Source organism: Anser brachyrhynchus (genome assembly GCF_964034855.1).
Source record: "Anser brachyrhynchus genome assembly, chromosome: 9".
Lineage (NCBI taxonomy): Eukaryota > Metazoa > Chordata > Aves > Anseriformes > Anatidae > Anser > Anser brachyrhynchus.
The window spans coordinates 20,656,253-20,676,855 of record NC_137703.1 but is presented as its reverse complement, the minus strand read 5'-3'; the positions used below and the strand labels follow the sequence as shown (position 1 = coordinate 20,676,855).

General features: G+C 37.7%; 1 protein-coding gene across 6 annotated transcripts in view; it reads right to left on the bottom strand.

Annotated features, from left to right (window-relative positions):
* Nucleotides 1–20,603, bottom strand: part of PXYLP1 (2-phosphoxylose phosphatase 1) — a 63,577-nt gene that overhangs the window by 6,053 nt on the left and 36,921 nt on the right. For 5 of the 6 annotated variants that reach the window (XM_080605205.1, XM_080605206.1, XM_080605203.1 and 2 more), the window contains exons 3-4: nucleotides 10,698–10,859; nucleotides 9,757–9,883 (exon numbers count right to left, since the gene is read on the bottom strand). In XM_080605205.1, the coding sequence (XP_080461331.1) occupies nucleotides 9,757–9,883; nucleotides 10,698–10,859 (289 nt within the window). Of the gene's footprint in view, nucleotides 1–9,756; nucleotides 9,884–10,697; nucleotides 10,860–16,362; nucleotides 16,596–20,603 lie in introns of those variants that run through there. The other variant, XM_080605202.1, reaches the window with a different exon arrangement.

The following is a 20,603-nucleotide window of genomic DNA, read 5'->3' as shown; positions in this document are numbered from 1 at the left end:
AACATCCATCACGTTTCCTCTGCTGCCAATGCTGCCTCTGAGCGAAGCACAGCTTAGGCAGAAGCACCCCTCTGCACAGTCTTAGCACATAACAACTGCATTTCTGCATTGTTCCTCAAACACAATATTTGCTAAAAGAATATTATGAGAAAAAATATTTGCCTCTTTAAAAGTGCTTCCTTCACACCTTAAAAAAACACAACAACAACAAAAAAAACAGTAGTTCAAGCCTTTGCTAATTTGACACTTCAGCAACGACCCAAAGAACCTGGGAACAGAGAGTACCCAGAAACCTCTGTACCTTGCCAGTGCCCCAGAGAGCGTGGCATGTCATCGGCACAATCCTGGCAGGACAACGCAGCAATGTGACCACTTTGCCCCTTCTTGCACACGCACAGATAATCATTGCAGAAAGGTGGCTTGCCCAACCCAGCTTGATAGAGACTGGGAAGAAAAGGCCATTGCAGAGCTCCATAGTCTTGCCCTGAGAAAGCTAGATTTTCACCCCCGTATTTGAGTTTATTGATTTTAATGCAAAAGTAATAACAACAACTGACTGTAAATACCTCCACAATGCAAGGAAACAATACAATTGGAAAAAAGGACATAAGCGAAAAGCCCAGGTTAACTCACTGAAATAGAATCCAAGCCAATGAAAGAATGTTTAAGACCTCCTGAACTGTTTTGCGGACTTCAAATACAAGATAGACTCCAGTTCGTTGGTGTATGGTTGTGCTTAAAATGGCATACACAAAAAATGCTCCAAGCAATGCAATCAAAAGGGATTTAAACTGAAAATAATCATAATAATAAAAAATCTGACCCCACTGTCACAACAGAACTTCACATAAACAGTGTTTCCTTTGTTAGAAGGACTTAAAACTAGAATGACTAAAACTTACATTTTACAAATTATTGAAAATGCATGACTTAAGTCCCCAGACAACAATACATATAAGATTGTACTTCAAGGCTATCTTTCCCCACCCCAGTTAAACATTATATTATTCCTTTTTCATCTCTCCTCTGTGAAGAAATGTTCTTTGTTATCCACACACAGGCAGAGGTACAAAGCCACCTCCTTACTCTTGTGCAGAACTAAATCAGAAGCAGTTCAGCAATCCATTTTTGCCCCAGATGGTTGCCGTTTTAATTGGACTTTCATCCTGAACAGTGATCTGTTTTTTTTTTTTTTTTTTTTGATGTTGCTTACAAGAAAATTATAAATTAAATAATTTGGAAAAAAAAGATAAATATTGTCAAAGAACTTTTACAGCAGTCTGTGCTGTATATTTATTGTTCACATTCACAATTCGCTAGAAAAATGTTCTGCTTTGATACAAAAAACTCAGATCTAAAAAATCTTCCTGAACTACAGAAACCACAAGAGGGAGCAACAGAACTACTAAAGTATAAGTTAAGTGTCTGAATATCTTTGTCCTGGTGAATTTTGATTCCATGCTTACATAGAGGAGCCAACAGAGAAACTCTTAAATGAGAAAGCACCTACTACAGAGCTATGCCCACAGCAAGTATATACAGGACATCTCACGAAACAGTCCTTCATTCAACAGAAAGGTAGGCCTTTGAAATTACATTGTCTTACCATTTTATAAAACTCGAATTTGCCAGTATTGAATTTACCTTCAGGAGAGAGGAAAAAAAAAAAGACAACTAACACACTTACAAACTTCTTGCAAAGAAAACATTATTCTAAATTATGGTACAACTGCCAGTAAGACAAGGGTTAAATGAGCAAAATGAGAGGAAAACATACAAAACATTTCTTTAAATCCTTTTTTTAAAAAAAAACTTCAAATCAAAAGAAAAACCAGTCAAATTATATCTTAAATTCACAGCTGCTTCTGTGGAGTATGATTTTAATAACTCAAAAGAAGATTAATACTTGAGAAGCAGAGCCATGTAAAAGGATTTGTTGCCTTCTGCATCAGTTGAGGCTTCCTATTGTACAAAGCTTAATCCAGTTCCAGATGTGTATTTCAAAAAGAACTTTTTGTACATTTTGCTATTTTTCAGCCCAGCAGTGCAAAATGGAAGAATTAAGTTGAGAATATTAAATAAAAGCCATTAACAAATGGCTTTTTAGGCTTATTACAGATGTAGCACATCTGTGGCTGAACAACAGAAAAGTTTAGATTTTTTTAAACTTTGCACATCATATGGCTCTAAACATGGGCAAAATGTCAACCAACTTTCCTCAAATATTGTTACCTAATTAGCAAGTTCTGCAAATACATGTATCAGAAAACAAAACAAAATAAAAAACTGCACTATCCATCATTCTGCTTCTTTTGCTGCTTAGGTTACAAAAACCTGCATTCTGCTGGAACCAGACCTAGACCGATGAAAGTCAGCACTCACTTGTGGGAAGGAAGAACAAAAAGAAGGAAGAAAATCATTTATCAGTGCAGTGCAAAAAGTCTAAAAAGTGTCAGACGAGACCAACTAGCATCCAGGACTTGATAAAATTTACATTCCAATGTATTAATATAGCTTTTGATATATGTATGTAGATGCAAGTTGCTTAACTTTAGCTTTTATTTATTTATTTAAGTGAGCACAAGTTAAACACATGCTTGCAGAAACAAATTAAAAAACGTGACGGTTAGACACATTTCTGAACATAAAATGAAAGCCTACTACTTGTTAAATATATTTCATGGAAAAAAAAAATAAATCAGACAACAGAAGTACGAGCCATTCTGCCTGAATGGGACAGACATCTCAGGCTGTAATGCGCTTGTGTTCCTAATGTCATTGTCACATCTGCACCACAATTCTGAATACACCAGCAATTCTCCTGATTAACTGCATAAAACAGAACAATTTTCGCTGTTAAGAAAAATAAGTTTTTTTTTTTTTTGCTGCACCACTCAGACTACTAGCTAACAAATGACTCCCCATCCCCACCCCAAGATTTCCCCTTTATCCAGAATACGAATCCCGCTGTTGCACTGGCCAATTTACCGAAGCCGCAGGAGATGGAGTATCTAGGCAACACAGCTCAGACTGCTGGGACCGTCTGAGCTGCAAGCAAAGAAAATTACTCAGTTGTGTAGTTGAAAAGACTGAAATATCCTTAAAATTGTATTCCCATAAAAGTTATCAGAAAATAAAAGTGGACTAAAAAGACATCTACTGTAATTTGCTGGACACTATGATGGCAAATTTCTGCACTTGGGAATGTATGAATACAGTAAGTATTTCAAATTTTGTCAGAACAGGGAACGTCTTATTATTTAACATCACTAGTAATAGCCATAAGTTTTCCTGTTTTTGAACTTTTATTTCCTATTTTTCACAAATATTAATTTGCCTTTTACTTTACTGTTGCATAATAAAATGCTTATCTGTAACAGAACTGAGGATGTTATTTTTTGCTTGAATATTAAATTTACCTTGTCCTTTTTTTTTTTCCAAGTACACACTGGGAAAGTAGATCCCAGATTTAACAGTGTAGTTTTCATACACTAGCATTAATATGGACCAATATTTAAACCCTTATTCAACATTTAAGTATCTTATTTTGTAAAGGTCTTAAAAAGCTTTAATACTGAAATATGACATCTCCTTATTGCTACGCTGGAGCCCATGTAAGTGAAAAGAAATCATACTGTGCAACTATTTGAAGTACATATGTATTTCTGCCAGCAACTGAGCTGACATCCTTCACTGAGAAATTCCTTTTTCCTTGAGAAGTTCAGATACAAAAATAGACTTATTTCTTTTTTTTCCCCACGAGAAGCAAACACTGACTTGCTGGTTGCTCTGAATTAGCACAGTAAAGCCAGAAATACAGTACCAGAGTGAGCATGTGTGCATGACACCTCAGAAATTCTGCTACGGGATTTTGTATGACTCCACCATCACAGCACAAAATAAGCATCTCAGAAACATACAAACAAACGCATTTATTGCATCCATTACATATGTGCAGAGGTCTGACACAGAACTCCTGCAGCTCAGCATACTGTAAGTTCAAACATACTACAGAGCTGATGGCTTGTACAGCAGCAGAGAAGCTTTGTTACAGGATACTTTTGCCCTCCTCCAGCCCCATTGAAGACTCCAGTGTCACTCTTTAGAAACTGCTACAGGAGCCAGTGGGATTTTCTGCCCCTAGATAAAGTGGTGCTCGAACTGTGAGTGCATGGAAGCCTTTTTTGGTAGAACCATCTCTCCAAGCAAGGTTATCTTTGTTTAATAAATAAATAAGTACAATTTAAAAAATAATTTAAAAAAAATCATCATGAAGACAAATGTCTGATTTTCCATCACCCATGCCAGACTAGAGTTAACTCACTGAGCAAAAAGAAAACCGTCCGTGCTTCTCAGGGCTATTTGTCCCCAGACCACTCAGAAATATATTACCAATGATTTATATTGTCTATTTGTGAAAGATTTTCATCCATTGTAATCCTTTAACATTCTTTCCTACCAAAGCTATTGGAGCACTAAACCACAGCCTTATTTCTACTGTGTATAATGAAGTACAGTTTAAGCCTTGTTTCAAACGTGATGTTCAGCAAACCACAGCATTCAATCTGTCCTCTGACTCATTAAACTTAATATTCCTTTGAACCACCTACAAATTTGAGGCTACAAATCTATGAAAATTGCAAGGTTAATCTAATTAAGATGAAGTACAGTGTTTAAGAAACAGATGTGGATAGATATTATCTTGACAAGAGTACATGCAACTACAATTTATTTTTTAACAATTTCCATGTTCACAAAAATTGAAGAGTGGCACAGATAATATAACCTCACCACCTTATAAGATGCTACAGATAGACAAAATACATTGGTCAAGGTTATGATTAAAAGAGAGATTGCAATAAAGACTAATTATTGAGACCAATTACTAAGCAGTCATTTATTTAAAAGCTGAAACCGAGTAGTTAATCCAACAGAAAATTACCAGTTAGCAGATTACAGATGCTTAGCAAAATTGAGGAGAGGTAAACTTTATTTCTCGGTTACTGCACAGTGCTGTCCTCTGACAGCACTGCACTCTGGAACTCTGCAGGAGATCTACATGCCTCGGCAAAGAACTTGTTGACGTGGACATGAATACAATAGAGAGAGGTTTTTTTCCCCAAAAAATCCCATTTATCCATGCAAACGTCACTTTTTTAAAGCAAACACAGAATTTGCAAGAGCCAAGAGGACCAATCTTCTGACAAGGAGCTGCAGAAACCTCAGTGTGTCCGTCACTGGGCAAGTAAACGTGACCATGCCAGGGACACACCAAACTTCTGACAAATGAACATCACCTCTCTGTAGCTGTGTCACACCAGATTGTGTCTGCTAACTGCATCAAAAGCAAATCCATTTGCTCTTTCACTTAAAAGGCAAAAAATATATATTTTTATAACTCCAAACAAAAGTTTTCTGTGAAGTTTTCTGTGCCTTCTGTGAAGTTCAAGTAGCCAAAATAAGTCTTAGTCAAAGGACTATACTGTTTCTCTTTTAGAATGCAAGTGAATGAGAAGAGCCACTAAAACTAACAACGGATTACAGTAGTCTACAGAAGAGATCCTAAAGACAGCGTTAGTATTTGTGGGGGGGTGTTTGTTCATAAAAGTCTTGCAGCTTGTACATTTTTGTAACAAACTGTCCAGTGATCCAGTCTACTTCACTCCTCTTCTGAGTCTTTAGAGAAGTCAGAAGAGGCCCTGAGATCTTACTTCACCTAACTGTGGTCTGGTTCATGCTTTGACCTCACTCCAAGTAAAATCCACACCTGCTTTAGCTCACAATATACTACTCCGCTCTCTCATACTTTCCTCTTTCATTTATTGGCAGTTTCAAGACATGTTCATATTGAACCTAAAATTCAAATATTTGTTACTAAAACTCGAAGCACGTGACAATTAACCCAGTGTACTATTAAGTTATAGCAGTCCTCTGAAATCTTTTCAGCATTTTCAGGAAAACATTTCTTCTCTATCTCAGATAAAAACTCAAAGAAGACACATTGTGTACCTGTTATTTCTAACACTCAACAAGTAAGGTACAAAGGGAAGGGAAGTGGGAGGTTAATTTATTCCCTCAAAAGCAAACACCACAATGAACAGATCTTCACTAACATCGTTCTAATAGTTTTCTTGGAGGGTGGGGAGAATATATGTATTATTCAGTTCCCCTTGGAAATTTACATCGAGAACAATGGAAATAATATTAATCGAAGTTTTAGGTGGAAGGAATCTCCAAAGCATTTAATCCATTTGCTTATATTCATTCCACTCTTATATGGCACAATCCATAATTTGCAAAACCCAAGTGTGACCTCAAGGCTATTCTGCATATCCATTAAAAGTCCATGGGGCTGTAGCATAATCTGCTTAATTAATGAATTCCATCAGCTGAATGCTAAGTCGAATAAAGAAATATGCTGCTCATATTCAGTATGTTATCTAAAACTAACATAGAGAAAGCTTAAACAAGCCAGACTTTTAATCAGACATCTCAACGTAATTATAAAGAAACCTCCAGTTCAAAGGTAGCAATTATATACCTCGTAATACTCTCAATATAAATACATTTACAATGAAGCACCAAATTTACATCATAAAGGAATATAAGCCTGACAGCCAAACACAGCAAATAGTTTCCTGATGTTAAAATAATAAATATTCCATAAAAATAATGACAGAAACCTTAACAATTCTAGCTTTATTCAGAAAGGTCAGCTTTAACCCATCAGGAAACAATGGTACAGAGCCAACTCCTTTAATCTTTCTGCTGTCCTTTCAAAGTCAGCCAGGAGATTCATAAACTTTGTTCTCAAGGAGACAAAGTCTTTTTGTTCTCTACTCATTTTTACCGGTGGTGAACGGTAGCGGGTATATGATTTGTACATTGATCTTCTCATGCTTCATAAATCAGTAACAGCCAGGGGCATCTATACTGCTGGCCTCCTCACATCCTGAGGTTGTGCCCTCTTAACTGCGTTACTTGGTCACTCTTGTTGGCAGTGGCGAAAGTTGCACTACTGCCTTGCCCTTTGTGGATAGTTGTCCTGATTGCATGGCTTCCACATTGTTGTATTCCTTGCCTGAAACTGCAGAAATACCTGTAAAAGCTTTTCTAACAAAAACAAAACCAAGGTCTCATGTGGCACTGTAATACTGAGAACCACAGCAACTCATCCAACATTGACACATCTCTGCAATAAAGATTTCTCACATACATTCTAACATTACAGATACCGAGTAAGATCAGAGGATCAGAGCCTTTAAGAACTCCAAAAGGAACCTGGATCATACTGCTTAACTTTGTACTTTATTCTAAAAATAATCTCACCCCTTAGAGGCAGATCATTAAAAATGTTATCACAGCTATTAACAAATTGTTCATTTTCCATCTTGTTAAATAAATTAATTGGGCACACGACTCTATGGCAGAGATGTCTGTCTGGAAACTCGGTGTGGCATGCTGAATCTCAGGCAGGCAGCTAGCTTGCAGCGGGTGCAGAGCACTGCTGGGGTTGGGCACCTCTCAGAACAATTCAAACTTCTCTTGGAGGATGTTTGAGAATGCCACTTCTTGACAGAACAAACATTTGGTGGAAGTTGAAGTATGAATAAAGAAGAAGAGTCAACATAAAAGTAAGTGAAAGGTCTTTAAAAAACTGAACTACGCATAAAGACCCAAGTCACTTGTAACATGTAAAAACTTTTTCAATAACAGAAAAAAAAAACATATTTAGATTTGTGTTCATGACAGGCATTGGAAAAGTAGTATCTTTTCAAAAGATTTTGATACTTGCTTTAAGCAGTAGCTAAGATATGAGTACATATATACACTCTAAAAATAAGAAAATTAGAAGCTATTTTTATCTTCTAAATTCCGGTGCCATGTTTGCTATAAAAAGCAGATTTCTCCTGTCTACTTTTCCATCCCATTTTAGTCTTAAAAAGTATTTATTTGTATATATTATATACAAAAGTGTATATTTATGGAATATTGTATAAGACTAAGAACAAACATAAAACATGTAAGATTTTTTTCTTTAAAAGCACAGATCTTCAATAGAGGCTTAATTTCACTATTAGAATGGAGAAAAGAATATTACAGTTCAGGTGGTACTGAAATTTTGCACTTGTGCGCACATACACAGACAAGTTAAAACTGCTCACGCTTTCAAGCTTTTGTATGGTCACCCCCCTGCCACAACAGTAGCTCGGTCAGCAATATGGCTATTTTTCAATTACTTGTGCCAGGAGAACATTAGAACACTGACAACAACTGAAGACAGCACTGCAAGCCTTGCAAATTTCAGGATATCTATTCACAAGGGCAATTTCTTTTATCTTTACCTTTTTAAAGATAAAATCACAAGCGCTCTCGATGATAGGAAGCTACTAACATTCTATGGAAAATGGCCCATTAATTTATCCAGACAAGAAGCACATATTTGATATATCTAATACTCGGAAAAGCACTTTCAGCATGCCATTACATTTTCAGCATGACAGAGCAAAGCTACTTCTGAATAATTCTACAACAGAAAAGCAAGAACATCATCATTCTTTAAAGGAAGAGATTCCATGCTATTCTGGGAAAAAAGGTATTTATGGTAATATCAGCACTGCTTTGTATACCAGTAGATCAGGAGGCCCACTATGCTCTCCCTTAGTAGTGCATGCAGGTACACAAATTGGTTGCAACTCCCAGTCACAGAAAGCTGCACACCTGATGCTGGTGAGTGGGTAGCAGTATAAAGTTGCCAAGAGATTTTATTAATGTCTGATAGATTTTCCTTCAACTGTAAACATTCACTAGGTTCACTGGATAGTCCTCTACTGGGTAAAAAAATAATAAAAATACCACATATCCTATTTAAAAAAACACATGTAATCAAGCAAGCTAGGACCAAGATTGGTGACTTGAATCATCCTCTTTATTTCTACTGCTCTGCAATATACTTCATCTTTACCAATGAAAAGCTCTAAACAAGAAAGAGAGGTTCTTCTAGAAGAAGCTCAAACTGATTCAGGTGTCAAGACAAGCATCAGCAAACTACAAAGACGTGACATTGGACAGAAGCATGATACACTGAAACAGAAAGGTAAGTGACATTTTAATGACAGACACAAGTATCAGATGTTTGACAGTGTGAGTGAATGTAACTACAGTATACGCGTAGTTTTCAAGTAGCAAACAGTTTACTTTGTTTAGCTTGCATTTTTATCATTAAATTTATTTGTTTCACACTTCTCGGGGGAAGTTTGAGACAAATCATTAATTTAAGAGGAAACTCTGAAAACCTGCATTTATATTATTTTTTCTTTTACTTATCAGAAAACATAAATATCAATTTTCCTGTGGTAGTGACCCAGACATTTTTGTGTTCACACGAAAGGAAACACACACAGCTGAAATGGAAGGGATATTTTCAAACACTGCAATAACATTTTGGAAGCGTCTAGAAGCTTATCTAAGAAGAATGGTAACCTAAATACTTAATTAAGTAGCTTTGGCTTTTTTATAGAAATATACGGAATTTATTCTGATCTGACCTGGTAATAATTAACAGTTCCTGTTTCAGAGGAAGTACTGTACACCAGTCATACAACTCCCCTCCCTGCGCCAACTTTCATCCACCACAATACACAAACATCAGAAGCCACACCATACTTTAAGCTGCAGAAATTGTTTCTTGAAGATAAACAAAATAATTATCAAGCAAAACATGCATTAAGTAATGGTATAAGCCAGAAATTTTACCTGCTAGGCTGCAATGTACAGTCAATATCTGGTCTTTTTGTCTTGGGAATGGCATATAGTGGATACCTATCTCCATGTCGAATCAACACTTGAACTGATACTAGTTTAAAATAATGAGGTGCATGACCTAAAGCAAAAAAAAGATTTAAGCAAAAACATAGGTATAATTAATGTTACAATGAAAGAAAAACCCCAGAAGGGATGATGAGTTCTTGTCACAGGAAAGATTATACAAGACTTAGGTACTCAGCACATTCTCCATAGTACATCCAAAGTCCCAAAGCCATACAAGAAATTATTCAAGCACTGGTCTCAGCCAACATAGTAAGGCTACTCCACTTTTATGATGCCTCTTTCCAGACCCCTAATTGTAACGATGCATTTTGCAGCACACTTAATTTGAAGCTTTTTGATATATTAGTTTGTGATTTTATGTTAGTGGGATATGTACATGAGGGAATTCATGCTGCAACCACTATAAAGTGAAGAACACACATGTCTTCAAGTTGACTATGTCTAATGGTTTGGAGTTCCAACATGAATTGATTCTTTTTGTTTGTTTGTTTGGGATTTTTGTTTGGTTGGTTTTGTCTTTTTTTTTTTTTTTTTAGAATTTTAAGTTAATTGTTTTTCAGACATTAATAATAAAATTTGCAATGCAGCTCACGTGTAATAAACATTATAGTTCAAACATTAAATATCTGTATCACTCCCAGCCCTTCCAATTTTAGAATTCCAGTTGACCATTGACTGGAAACAGAAACCACTTCCAAAAATCAAGTTATCAAAGGGGATATTAAAAAAAGGACTGCATTTTGAATATGTTAACATAATTCATCGACTGGCTGGCATTTGCTGTACCTTGCTTCAAGCACTGAAAAACTGACAATGCACAAAGTCATCATTTCCACTAAATTATCATTTGCACGCAGAAAGCTTACCTTCCATGCTGCGTTCAGCAATGGTAGGAATATTGCAGTAAACACGAGCTTCGTAAACAGGATCTATTGCAGGAGGTTCAGTTAGCAAGTCAGGCATTATTCTTTTTCGGCTCTTAGGATTCAACCCATCTTCCTTGATCGGGTTGACTGGGATTAAATGCACTGAAAGACACAAAACATGCACAATTTACCCTTAAGGACATATAGAACTATGCCTTTAAAAGACCAAAAAAAAAAAGAAAAGTAATTATTCACAATGCCTATGGTTTCTATGAAAGGATTCCACCCTAAAATATAGATATTTTGTTTTGAATTTTTCATGTTTTTACATAATCAAGAAGGCAACCCCAGAGAGCTCTTCAGCAACTTCAATCTTGGTTAAGACCACAGAAATCCATCTTGCTGCAGGAAAACTCCACCTTTTGCACTCGTGAAGATGCTTTTTCAGTCAGTCTCTCACTAAGCACTAGGAGAATGATGGAAAGAAAAGGACGATAACAGGCCCATCATTTTCACATTTGCACTGTCCTTCATCATTTTCACTTAAAAACTGATTTAAAGGACATCATGCAAAAGACACAGCACAGTTACGATGATGACTGCAAACCATTTGGAAAACAAAGTAATGGAGATTCTGTGACTATGAGATCAAAGGGACTAAATTGCCTGTCATTTTCTCTACCGATTCCTCCCCCTCATCTGGCTACCCTCGCCAGTCTTAAGTAGCCTGACTTATCTAAAGAAATGTATTTATTAAAATGCAACTGAAACTACCATAACAAATTTAATTAGAAAGAAACGCAGTTACTGCTCAGACAAAGCAGGGAAATTAACAGCAATACCACTGCTAGCATTCAGATGTGTAGAAGCACGCTTCTATAATATCTGAACATAAGTTTGGAGTTTTATTGACATAGCCTCTTTAAATTGTTCTGATGTGAAAGCATTAGTTAATTTACAAGCCTTTCAAGATTATACTTGTAATAATGAGCACGCCCCTGCCCCCATCCCCTCCCTTTTTTTTTCCCCCTCTTACTACCACCATTTTCTGGTATTTGAACACAGCTAGATTTATAGGTGAAAATGAGGGAAACTTTTTTTCTTTTTTAACCACTATTCATCTTCTTTGGGGAGAGGAAAAATTAAAAAAAAAAAAAAAGGAAAGAAAGAAAAGACAAGAGAACAAATTTCAAAGCAGAATTTTACTAATTCTTCTGGCTCAGTTTCTCAGTTGCATTTTGATTCCCAGTCCTTATTCTAGAGGTGAATTTGTTCTACAGTAGAGTTGCGCGCACAAAGAAAACCAAAAACAGCAGTAAACTGGAGTGAAATACATACAAATTTAAGAGCACGTAGCTGTTAATGTAACACAGACTCTTCATTCTTACACTACAATATGCTAGTTTAATGTGATTTCTCTTTGCCTGCCAAAACCAGAATTCAAGCATTTTTCCATACCCTTACTAGTGTTGTTGACATGGCTAATACCCACAAGCACAGTGACTTGAAACTTTTCCTTCAGCTCTTCCACATTTTGCATATAATTGCCTATTAGGACTGTGCTTGGCAAGAATATTAAGCTGCAGTTTTGACTTTGGACATTGAGCTGTAGGGCTCAGCTGTCATTCCAACATTCATTTATTTATCAGATTCATTTTTTTTTTTTTAGCTCCTCCCACACTAAGACTGGTGTAAATTATTGCAAGTCATTGCAAACCCCTGATGAAAGAAACTCTAGTAGCAACACAGAACCTTGGCAATAGCCATTAGAGGTTGATGACTGAGGCTTGAAGGGTGCTTGCAGCAAATTTGTATTTGGAATATAAATCCCAAACCTAAGAATGTGTTACAACAGCTGCTGGCCTCTGCAAATAGACAGCATTACAATACATTGCCTAAAGAGTATAAATGGGGAATTACAGCAGTTATATTGTATTGGTCAAGTTTCCTAGCCAGAAAAGTTAGAAGCAAGAACTTTCAGCTTTGTGTTAACAATTTTCTCAATAGCAACCCACAACATTGCTACTGCTCACTTAATGTCACAAAAACATGGAGCTGGCTTTAGCGCCCATGGGCTTAATATAGCTCAGCTTTGACCCAAGATTGTTTCAGAAGACACAAAAAAACATAGCCCAATAGCAACAGCTTGGAACTCTAGGGCTAAAATTTAGTTTGGAGATTTAAAAGCAAAATAAGGAACTTAATTTTTGATCAAAGACAAATACAAATAACAGAGCAGACCACACTTTTTCTTATAAGCTATTAACTACAGCACAGATGTACATATTTTCTTATTAAGATCAACTGCCTAGGATTGATGCCACAGAATATTTTATTTACAGATAGCAAGTCTCATTTCTAATCAACCTAGTCAAAGAAATACTTTAACACTGCCAGACAAATTTAAGAACAACAAGCACTGAATCTAACAGAAAAGAAACTACTCAAAACATTAAAAGTAAAATTTAAAATAGCACCTACACGAATATCACGACATATTTTTAGTTTACAAAACCCACTGACAAAACATCCTAAAAGGACGCTCTGAAGTCAACACAGACATTGGAGGTGCAACATTAACACTATCGCGTGGACTGGAAATGGTCTTAGAGATTAGGAGCAACAACAGTTCGTGTAATTAGTCAGAAAAAAAATAACAACTACCCCTAAATTTCTAAATGCTGCTACTGCAGCACTTAATAATTTAATTAATTAATAAAATAAAATTTAATTTAAAAGTAAAATAAAATTTAATTTAAAAGTAAAATAAAATTTAATTAAAAATAACATTTAATTAATAAACTGCATTTAATAATTACTTCATAGTATGTGGTAAATATTGCCCTTATTGCTTAGAGAATAAGCTTGGATTATACCAGGGAGTAAGAAGGGACACAGGATTTGCAACCCAAAGTGCTACCACTCTGTCCACTTCCAAGTACCTGACACAGGGAGCGGGCCAAAGGAGCTTCTAACTTTGAACCTACCTGCGGCACAACCATGTGGTCTTCCTTTCTGAACATTCTTGACTTAAATGATTCAAGTTATTTATAGGTTGCTCAAAGAAAATTATCAAAAAAAAAAATTTCTGGAGCCAAAAAGCTCGAGACACGTAAACAAGCACTTCCATTGCGTGTAGTATATACTTTTAACAGATGTGGCATAACATAGAATGGAAGAAATCAACCAGACTACCTGCAAATACCTGGGTCTTCTATTTAACTGTTAAATTTAACAATGTTAAACACAAAAAATATCGCAAAATCTGGGCACCAGTCTATGCAGTCCACTGGAAATCTCCACCAAATGTATCCATATAAAAATAGCTATTATTTCAGAAGGGAGGAAAAAACAAGACCAAGGAGATGAATTCTAATTGGAAAGCTGCTTTCTGTCGGCTCAGTTTTAGCATGGTGACCCCAAAGAGCCCACCCGGCAAGACTGGTCCTCATTTCACCTTGTTAAATTAGCTCCTCACAAGCTCTAACCATCCTGTAGCCTCAGTGCTTTGGAAGGAGGGCCCCAAGTAACAGAGCCCCAGTTTGTACTTCTGCTTGTTCCAAATACCGACAGAGGTATTGCTGCCATCCTGACAGCTAACGTCTCAGATGCATCTTGTTTTCTCACCTTTCACTATTCCCTGGACCTTGTTAGCATCTCTTGTATTTATGATGTCTTCTCCTTTCTCCCTCCATTTTCGTTTCAGGTACTTGGGCCTCATGCTCCCTTGCTGTCTTTGTTTATCTCCTAGCTGCCAAATTCTTCTTTGCACGCCTGTCTCCAGCTCCCTATTGCACTGGAAGCTCGGTTTGTGCTCTTGTTCTGGTAGCCCTTACACCACATGGAGCATTTATGTAAAGCTCCTGGAAGACGAGAGGGTCTTCCCTGTATCCCAGTATCTCCTTACTGACAGTCCTCCTCTGCTGTGTCAGTCCCACCTTTGTCTCCCTAGTGGGGGCTCTGGTCCCTGCCTAACCAACACACCTACACACCTCCAAGTAACATTGGACCGACACAGCTCAGGGTAGGAAAAAAATGCCACTCCTTTGGGTCTGAAATTCATCTTTTTTCCAAGCTCTGTTCTTCCAGCTGTAAATCATTATAAGATCAGTATTCAGTTACGTAGCTTTCACACGACTTTTTATAACATAGCACTATTTTATATGACTTGTTCTATTAGCTCAACGTGCACTTGCTCAAAACAGAAGTCTGCTGATGTATATATAATCATACTTAAATCTTTGATTAAGGGAGCTTTTGAACAAGATCTTTACACTGCTCTGCCTTTCAAAATTCATGTTTTACTGTAACAGGAATGCAACAATGTAAAACAGAGATTAAACAGATGATTTTGATCTATGTGCATTTCCCACACCCAGGGTAGTTAATGAAATACATCTGAAACACATCCAATCATCTATCTGGAAGCTTTGCCAACACTGAAGCTATAAAGAATATGTACATGTTTTTATAGAGGTAGTTTGACAACAAAAAGGGAAAGAAAATGTATTTTATTACCCAATAAGCTGATTTTAAAAAAACTAAAGAAGCTACACAAAAGCTACTTTGAAACATTACATTTGAAAAAGCTGTGTCTAGGAGAAAAAGCAAAAAGGCTCGCAGAAACAATAAAAAAGACCTCAACGCAACTCTGGTGTACCAAGTTAAAATTGTTTAAAACATGAAATAAATTAAACACATTGACTGGTATCAGACACAAGTAAGGCTTGACAAAACAAACTGCAAATTCAGTCCTGTGAGAGACAGATGGGCACTGCTCACACGGCAGAATAGCTATGTACTGCTGCAGAATCTCTCCTTCAGGAATCTGTACATCTCCAAATTCAAATACAGTTTTCTTTTTTAAAGTTAAAATTAAAAGGAAATGAAATCTAAACTTTGATATGAAGTCAATGGCCCAACCAGTCTTTAAATAAGTTGGTCTTAATTTTTCTCTCTCCTAATTTATTAAGAATGCACAGTATAATTAAACAGAAAATGTCCAGTAATTTATTTTTAAATCAAATGAGTTACCCTACAGAGCCTGAAAATGAAAATAAAATTTTAAACAAAGTTAACTGTTTGACTAAGAAACGTATTCATGAACAAAACCAGTAGCATCAAAAAATTATAACGTATGGTTTTATTTTCAATGTACATTAAGTATGACCTATTTTAAGAGTAAGCAGCTAATTCGTCTATTTCCAGACACCCACTCCAATTTCTGAATGCCAGAAAATACATCAAAAAATGCAAATATTGGAAAAGTTGTTGCTAAACAACTAAGAGAATCATTCAAAGGTAATTTCAGTATAATGAGCAGAACAATCCCTACGTAGCAGCTAGTCCCCTGTGGAAGAATGTCAAGTTTATCAAATCAACTGTTGTATTCAGAGGACCAAGCAGGGAGCCAGTCTGATGTGAATTAGAGCTACAAAGCTGACACGAATTTGATAGAATTTAGTACAGCAGAAAAACACACACAAACCAAAGTACAATTCACATAGAAGAAACACCAAATTAAATGCTAAATCACTCCATTACCAGCTTCTCTCCCTCCTTCAGCCCTAGTTTCAGTTTGAAAGGCACAAAAGATATCACCACTGTTTATCCAGAACAAATTCATCCATGAAGAAGAAAAAAAAAAAATCACGTTAACATTTACCTAATATCAGAAAGATAGGGAATAAAATCATTCTCCACTTCTGTTTTCCTTTATAACTCCAAGCAGTCTGAGAAGCAGCACCACAAGCAGCCATCTTAGCCTCAAGTTTTCCCTGACTAAACAGGGACTTGAAGTTTTCATCTGTTTTAAGACAGAAGGCTCTTTCAGGTCCATGCAAACATACTATTTAAAACAGTCACATGAAAATGAAGCCACGCGGCAGAAATGCAAAAACTACCCACTATGGGTAACCTTATGCTAACGGGTAAGGAAAAGCAAATGCGCATGACGGAGAACACAAAAAGTTATTTATTCCTCTTCTACCTTCCCCTCCCCTCCCCGTTCCGCTCCTACCAGGGCACTGGCAAGGCCCAGCAGAGAGGAGAACGAACACGCTCCGGCTCCTGAGGTTCTGGTGATGGACGGAGACGTTTCTTTCAGCTGCAGTAGAGAACAACCAGAAAAGGTAGGAATGCTCCGAAAGAAACGAGATGGGGAGAAAAGGTGAAGACGTGTACAGCGACAAAAACGATCTGGCAAAATAGCTTAGATGCTCATGGGCTGAAGAGCTCGCAGTGCACGACCCAAGGCACGTGGCAGCGGACTCCCGGCTGAGCTGCAGCGTGCTGCCCCCTGGGACTGGTTCCTGACACCCGCCCTCGTGCCTGGGGAGCACATCCCCACGGCCACTTGCACAGGTTTTGGCTACAAACACGTTTGAACATCAATGAAGGTCAAATACACGTGTGTGACACACAACCCACCCATCTCATCTTATCCCTTTGTACAGTAAATACAGGTTTTGGATCTCTCTAATGTTAGATCTGCATTAACAGTCAGCATCTTTATCCACAGGGTACAAGGGCACAAACACCGATGTGCTGCATTTGAATGGCTAATCACACCAACAAAAAAGGCTTCTTAGCCACACAGTGGTCATGCTATCAAGTACTATTAAGAGAAAGAAGCATAAATATCTCTAAAAAGGCTTGTTAAGGCTGCGAACACACAGCCTAGAAGCAGAAAATAACATATATTATCTGTCCTCTGAAGAAGAGAGAGTCTTCAGGATCTGCCCATTAACTATCCCCATCTGAACTTATTTATTTTTCCACATCTCTGCTTCCTCCAGCAGTTATCCTCTCATTTTCTCTGTTTCTGCTGCCTTCTGCCTGTTCAGGAGCAAGTGGAGCAGAGGGCCCCCAAAGCACAGATGTTTTCTCTGCAGAAAGCCCCCTATGAAACCGCTGCCCTTTCTATCGTAGCGTGGGCTCCGAGCTTCAAGGCTTTCTTCCTACAGTGCTGCTAATGTCTCTGTGCACCCCTCCAAAGCAAAAAGAGGGAAGGGAGCTATGGGGGAGGTGGGCAGCAGAAAGAACAGCAGGGGAGGTGGGGAGAAATCTAAATTCAACCTAGAACAGCAACAACAAATAGCTCTTCTGTGACAAATTCCTGACAAGCTAAAGGAGGTTACCTGGAGTGTAATTTATCCCCAATATTTCCACCTAGCAATAGTATATTTTTCTATGTCACACAAGCACAGCTTTCAGATTGCGAGAGTAGCTGGGCGGCAGAGATAAGCACTTCCCTTCTAATACACTGAAAAAGGCTGTGAAAACAAAAAGGTCTGAAAGTGGATGACCCACCAGTACAAACCCCTCAACCTCATCACAGATGCAGGCAAGAATTTCTAACCTCATGGTATCCACAGAACAGTCAAATGGGAGCAAACAGTGAACAGAGACTACGGATCTTTTCTTCCAAGTTTCCAAGAATTTGCAAACATTCAGCACTAGTAGAGAGCTAATTTTGGACTGAGATGTGCCCAGACACATACACCTACTTGACATACATTCAGTTTCTGGATTGCTGCTGCTTTTCCTCCTACTGTAAGAGAGATCACGGTAATTTAGGCGATTTTCATGCAGTCTGTTGATTTACAGCACAACCTTATTGCCAGCAACCTACATTTCATGTTCAAAGAAAGACTAAGTCAAAAATATTCAGTAAAGGTATTTAGAAGTGCAGCTACCAAGTAGTAGCTACTGAGGTATCATTGAATAAACATTCTTTTCAAGTCAGTGCCTCTAATCAAAAGTGCTGAAAAAATCTTTGCTATGGCAACCTTGAATACATGCATTTTGTTCTGCAGAAACACAGATTTCTGCAATAGCCTTCACTACACCCTATTTTGACCTACTAAAATAGTTCTATTGATCCAATCAGGTAAACACACACATACCCCTTCCCACAGGGAAATATCAATTTTTGGTTTTGAAGGCAATGAGGAATGCTACAGCAGACATGTGAAATAGAAAATCATATTCGCAATTCTTACTAATAATTATTAACCTCACAAACTCTGCCCCCTCCCCCCCCCTAATTTTGATGCACTGGTTCTTGTATGAATGAATATTAGAAATGCACTGCTTTTTAAAACCTGTTTTCCACTGCTGCGCTTGAATTTCCTCGTGTTCCTCAAACTGCATCTTCTGCTTCCAAGTGACAACACAGAAGTTTCCCTTTTTCTTCCCAAATTACTTATGATTTAATAAAGATGAGGTGGATGTCCGTTTCCTTTTGCAGGCCCAGACACCACAGAGCCAGAAGCATCCACACCCTTCCTGCCCTCTCCCCACCTGCAGAGCTCAGCCACGGCCAGACACCACCAACACTTCCTGGTTTCCCTCCTACACTTTCTCTGACATCCCATGTAACTTGAAGAATACCACCTGCTGAAGGCTGAGATGAACATATCCACTGGAAACATTAAATCTAACAAAATGCTACCTAAAGGTATTGTTTTCCTTTTTATTTCATGGTTCCTGAAGCTTTGATTATTTTTTTTTTTCAGTAACTTGTCTAGGTAATTTTCTCCTTAGAGACCTAAACCACTTTTAATTATATAAGTAAATAAAAAAGCTGCTTCTCTTTTGAAAGTGGAGGAAAGATCACTTTTCAGAAGCATCCCGCGTATCAGATGCTTACTCGCAGGAAATGGACACTTAGCAGGGCTGGTAGGCTGAAAGTGTACCTTAACTGATCCGGGGCAGTCAGACCTGACTGAGGGGGAACGAGCGGGAGCTGGAAAGGGTTTTTTAATGCGAGCATTTCTAAGAAAGCCTTATTCATACAAGCATACAAGGAGAAAAACGAACAAACAAACAAACAAACAAACTAGAAACCTCACCAAAGTCTCCCACCATGCATAAACTCAAACATAAGGTAAGCTAAATTTCAGCTGAACAAAATGGAAATCTATACACATGCCCCGGTACGAGCTTTCACAACTCAGCCTCGTCTCTTTCGCCTATAACAGTACTAACATGAATGTGGCTACAACTCGTATCTTTACTAATCACTATTTATGTAATTTCACTGCGTGCAATGGAACTGAAAGCTTATTTTTCAGTCTAATTCCTGATGAGTTTTCAGCCTCCTTGGTTTTCAGAGCCCTCAAGTTTTCCACTGGAGGTACAAATCTCCATATGGACAATTTATAACTACTGTAAATTGGCTGTTTTCTTTGCTGCTTTTCACAGACTTGCTCAGAAATAGTCCGAATTACCTGTTTCTTTCCAGGAATGGATCAAAGTCTATTTAACTGCCTATTTTCTGGATCACAGGTTAGGAACTTCCTTAAAACTTTCTCGTCTCAGGACAATTGCCAAAAATCAGCCTTCTGCCCATGGAGCCATCGTCAGGCAGATGCTGACTCTGGGCCTTATTCCTCTTTAGACTCAGTGGAAAAGGCCAGAGTGCCTTGTCCACGTATTCATGATCAAAACCAAACAGCTACACACAACCAGCACACGTGGCAGCTTTACCAGCCTGAAACAACTCGCACCAGTATTGTTGATATAACGTTTCTTATTTCTACCCACATTAGCTGCATGTTTTGCTGATTTTTCACACAGGGTCCCTATCTGACTTGCACAAAGAAAATAAATATGCTAAGAAAATCAATCTTGCACCAAAACAAAACATGGCAGACCTACTAGTGTTATGTTTTTGAGGCCAAATTCAATCAGACATTAAATTTCACAATGGGCGCTTGCGTTTTTATTCAGTCCAGATGGGGTTCTGAAAAGAGCTTTACAGTTTCAGTTCCCCCCACCCCAATTTGTTTTTCAATTGACAATTCAGGAGGGCATATGGCATTGCTTAAACAGCATCCAGGATTTTCAGCTTGACAGCAATAATGCAGCCCTGCTGACTGCAAGCTCTAGCCTTTTCAAATT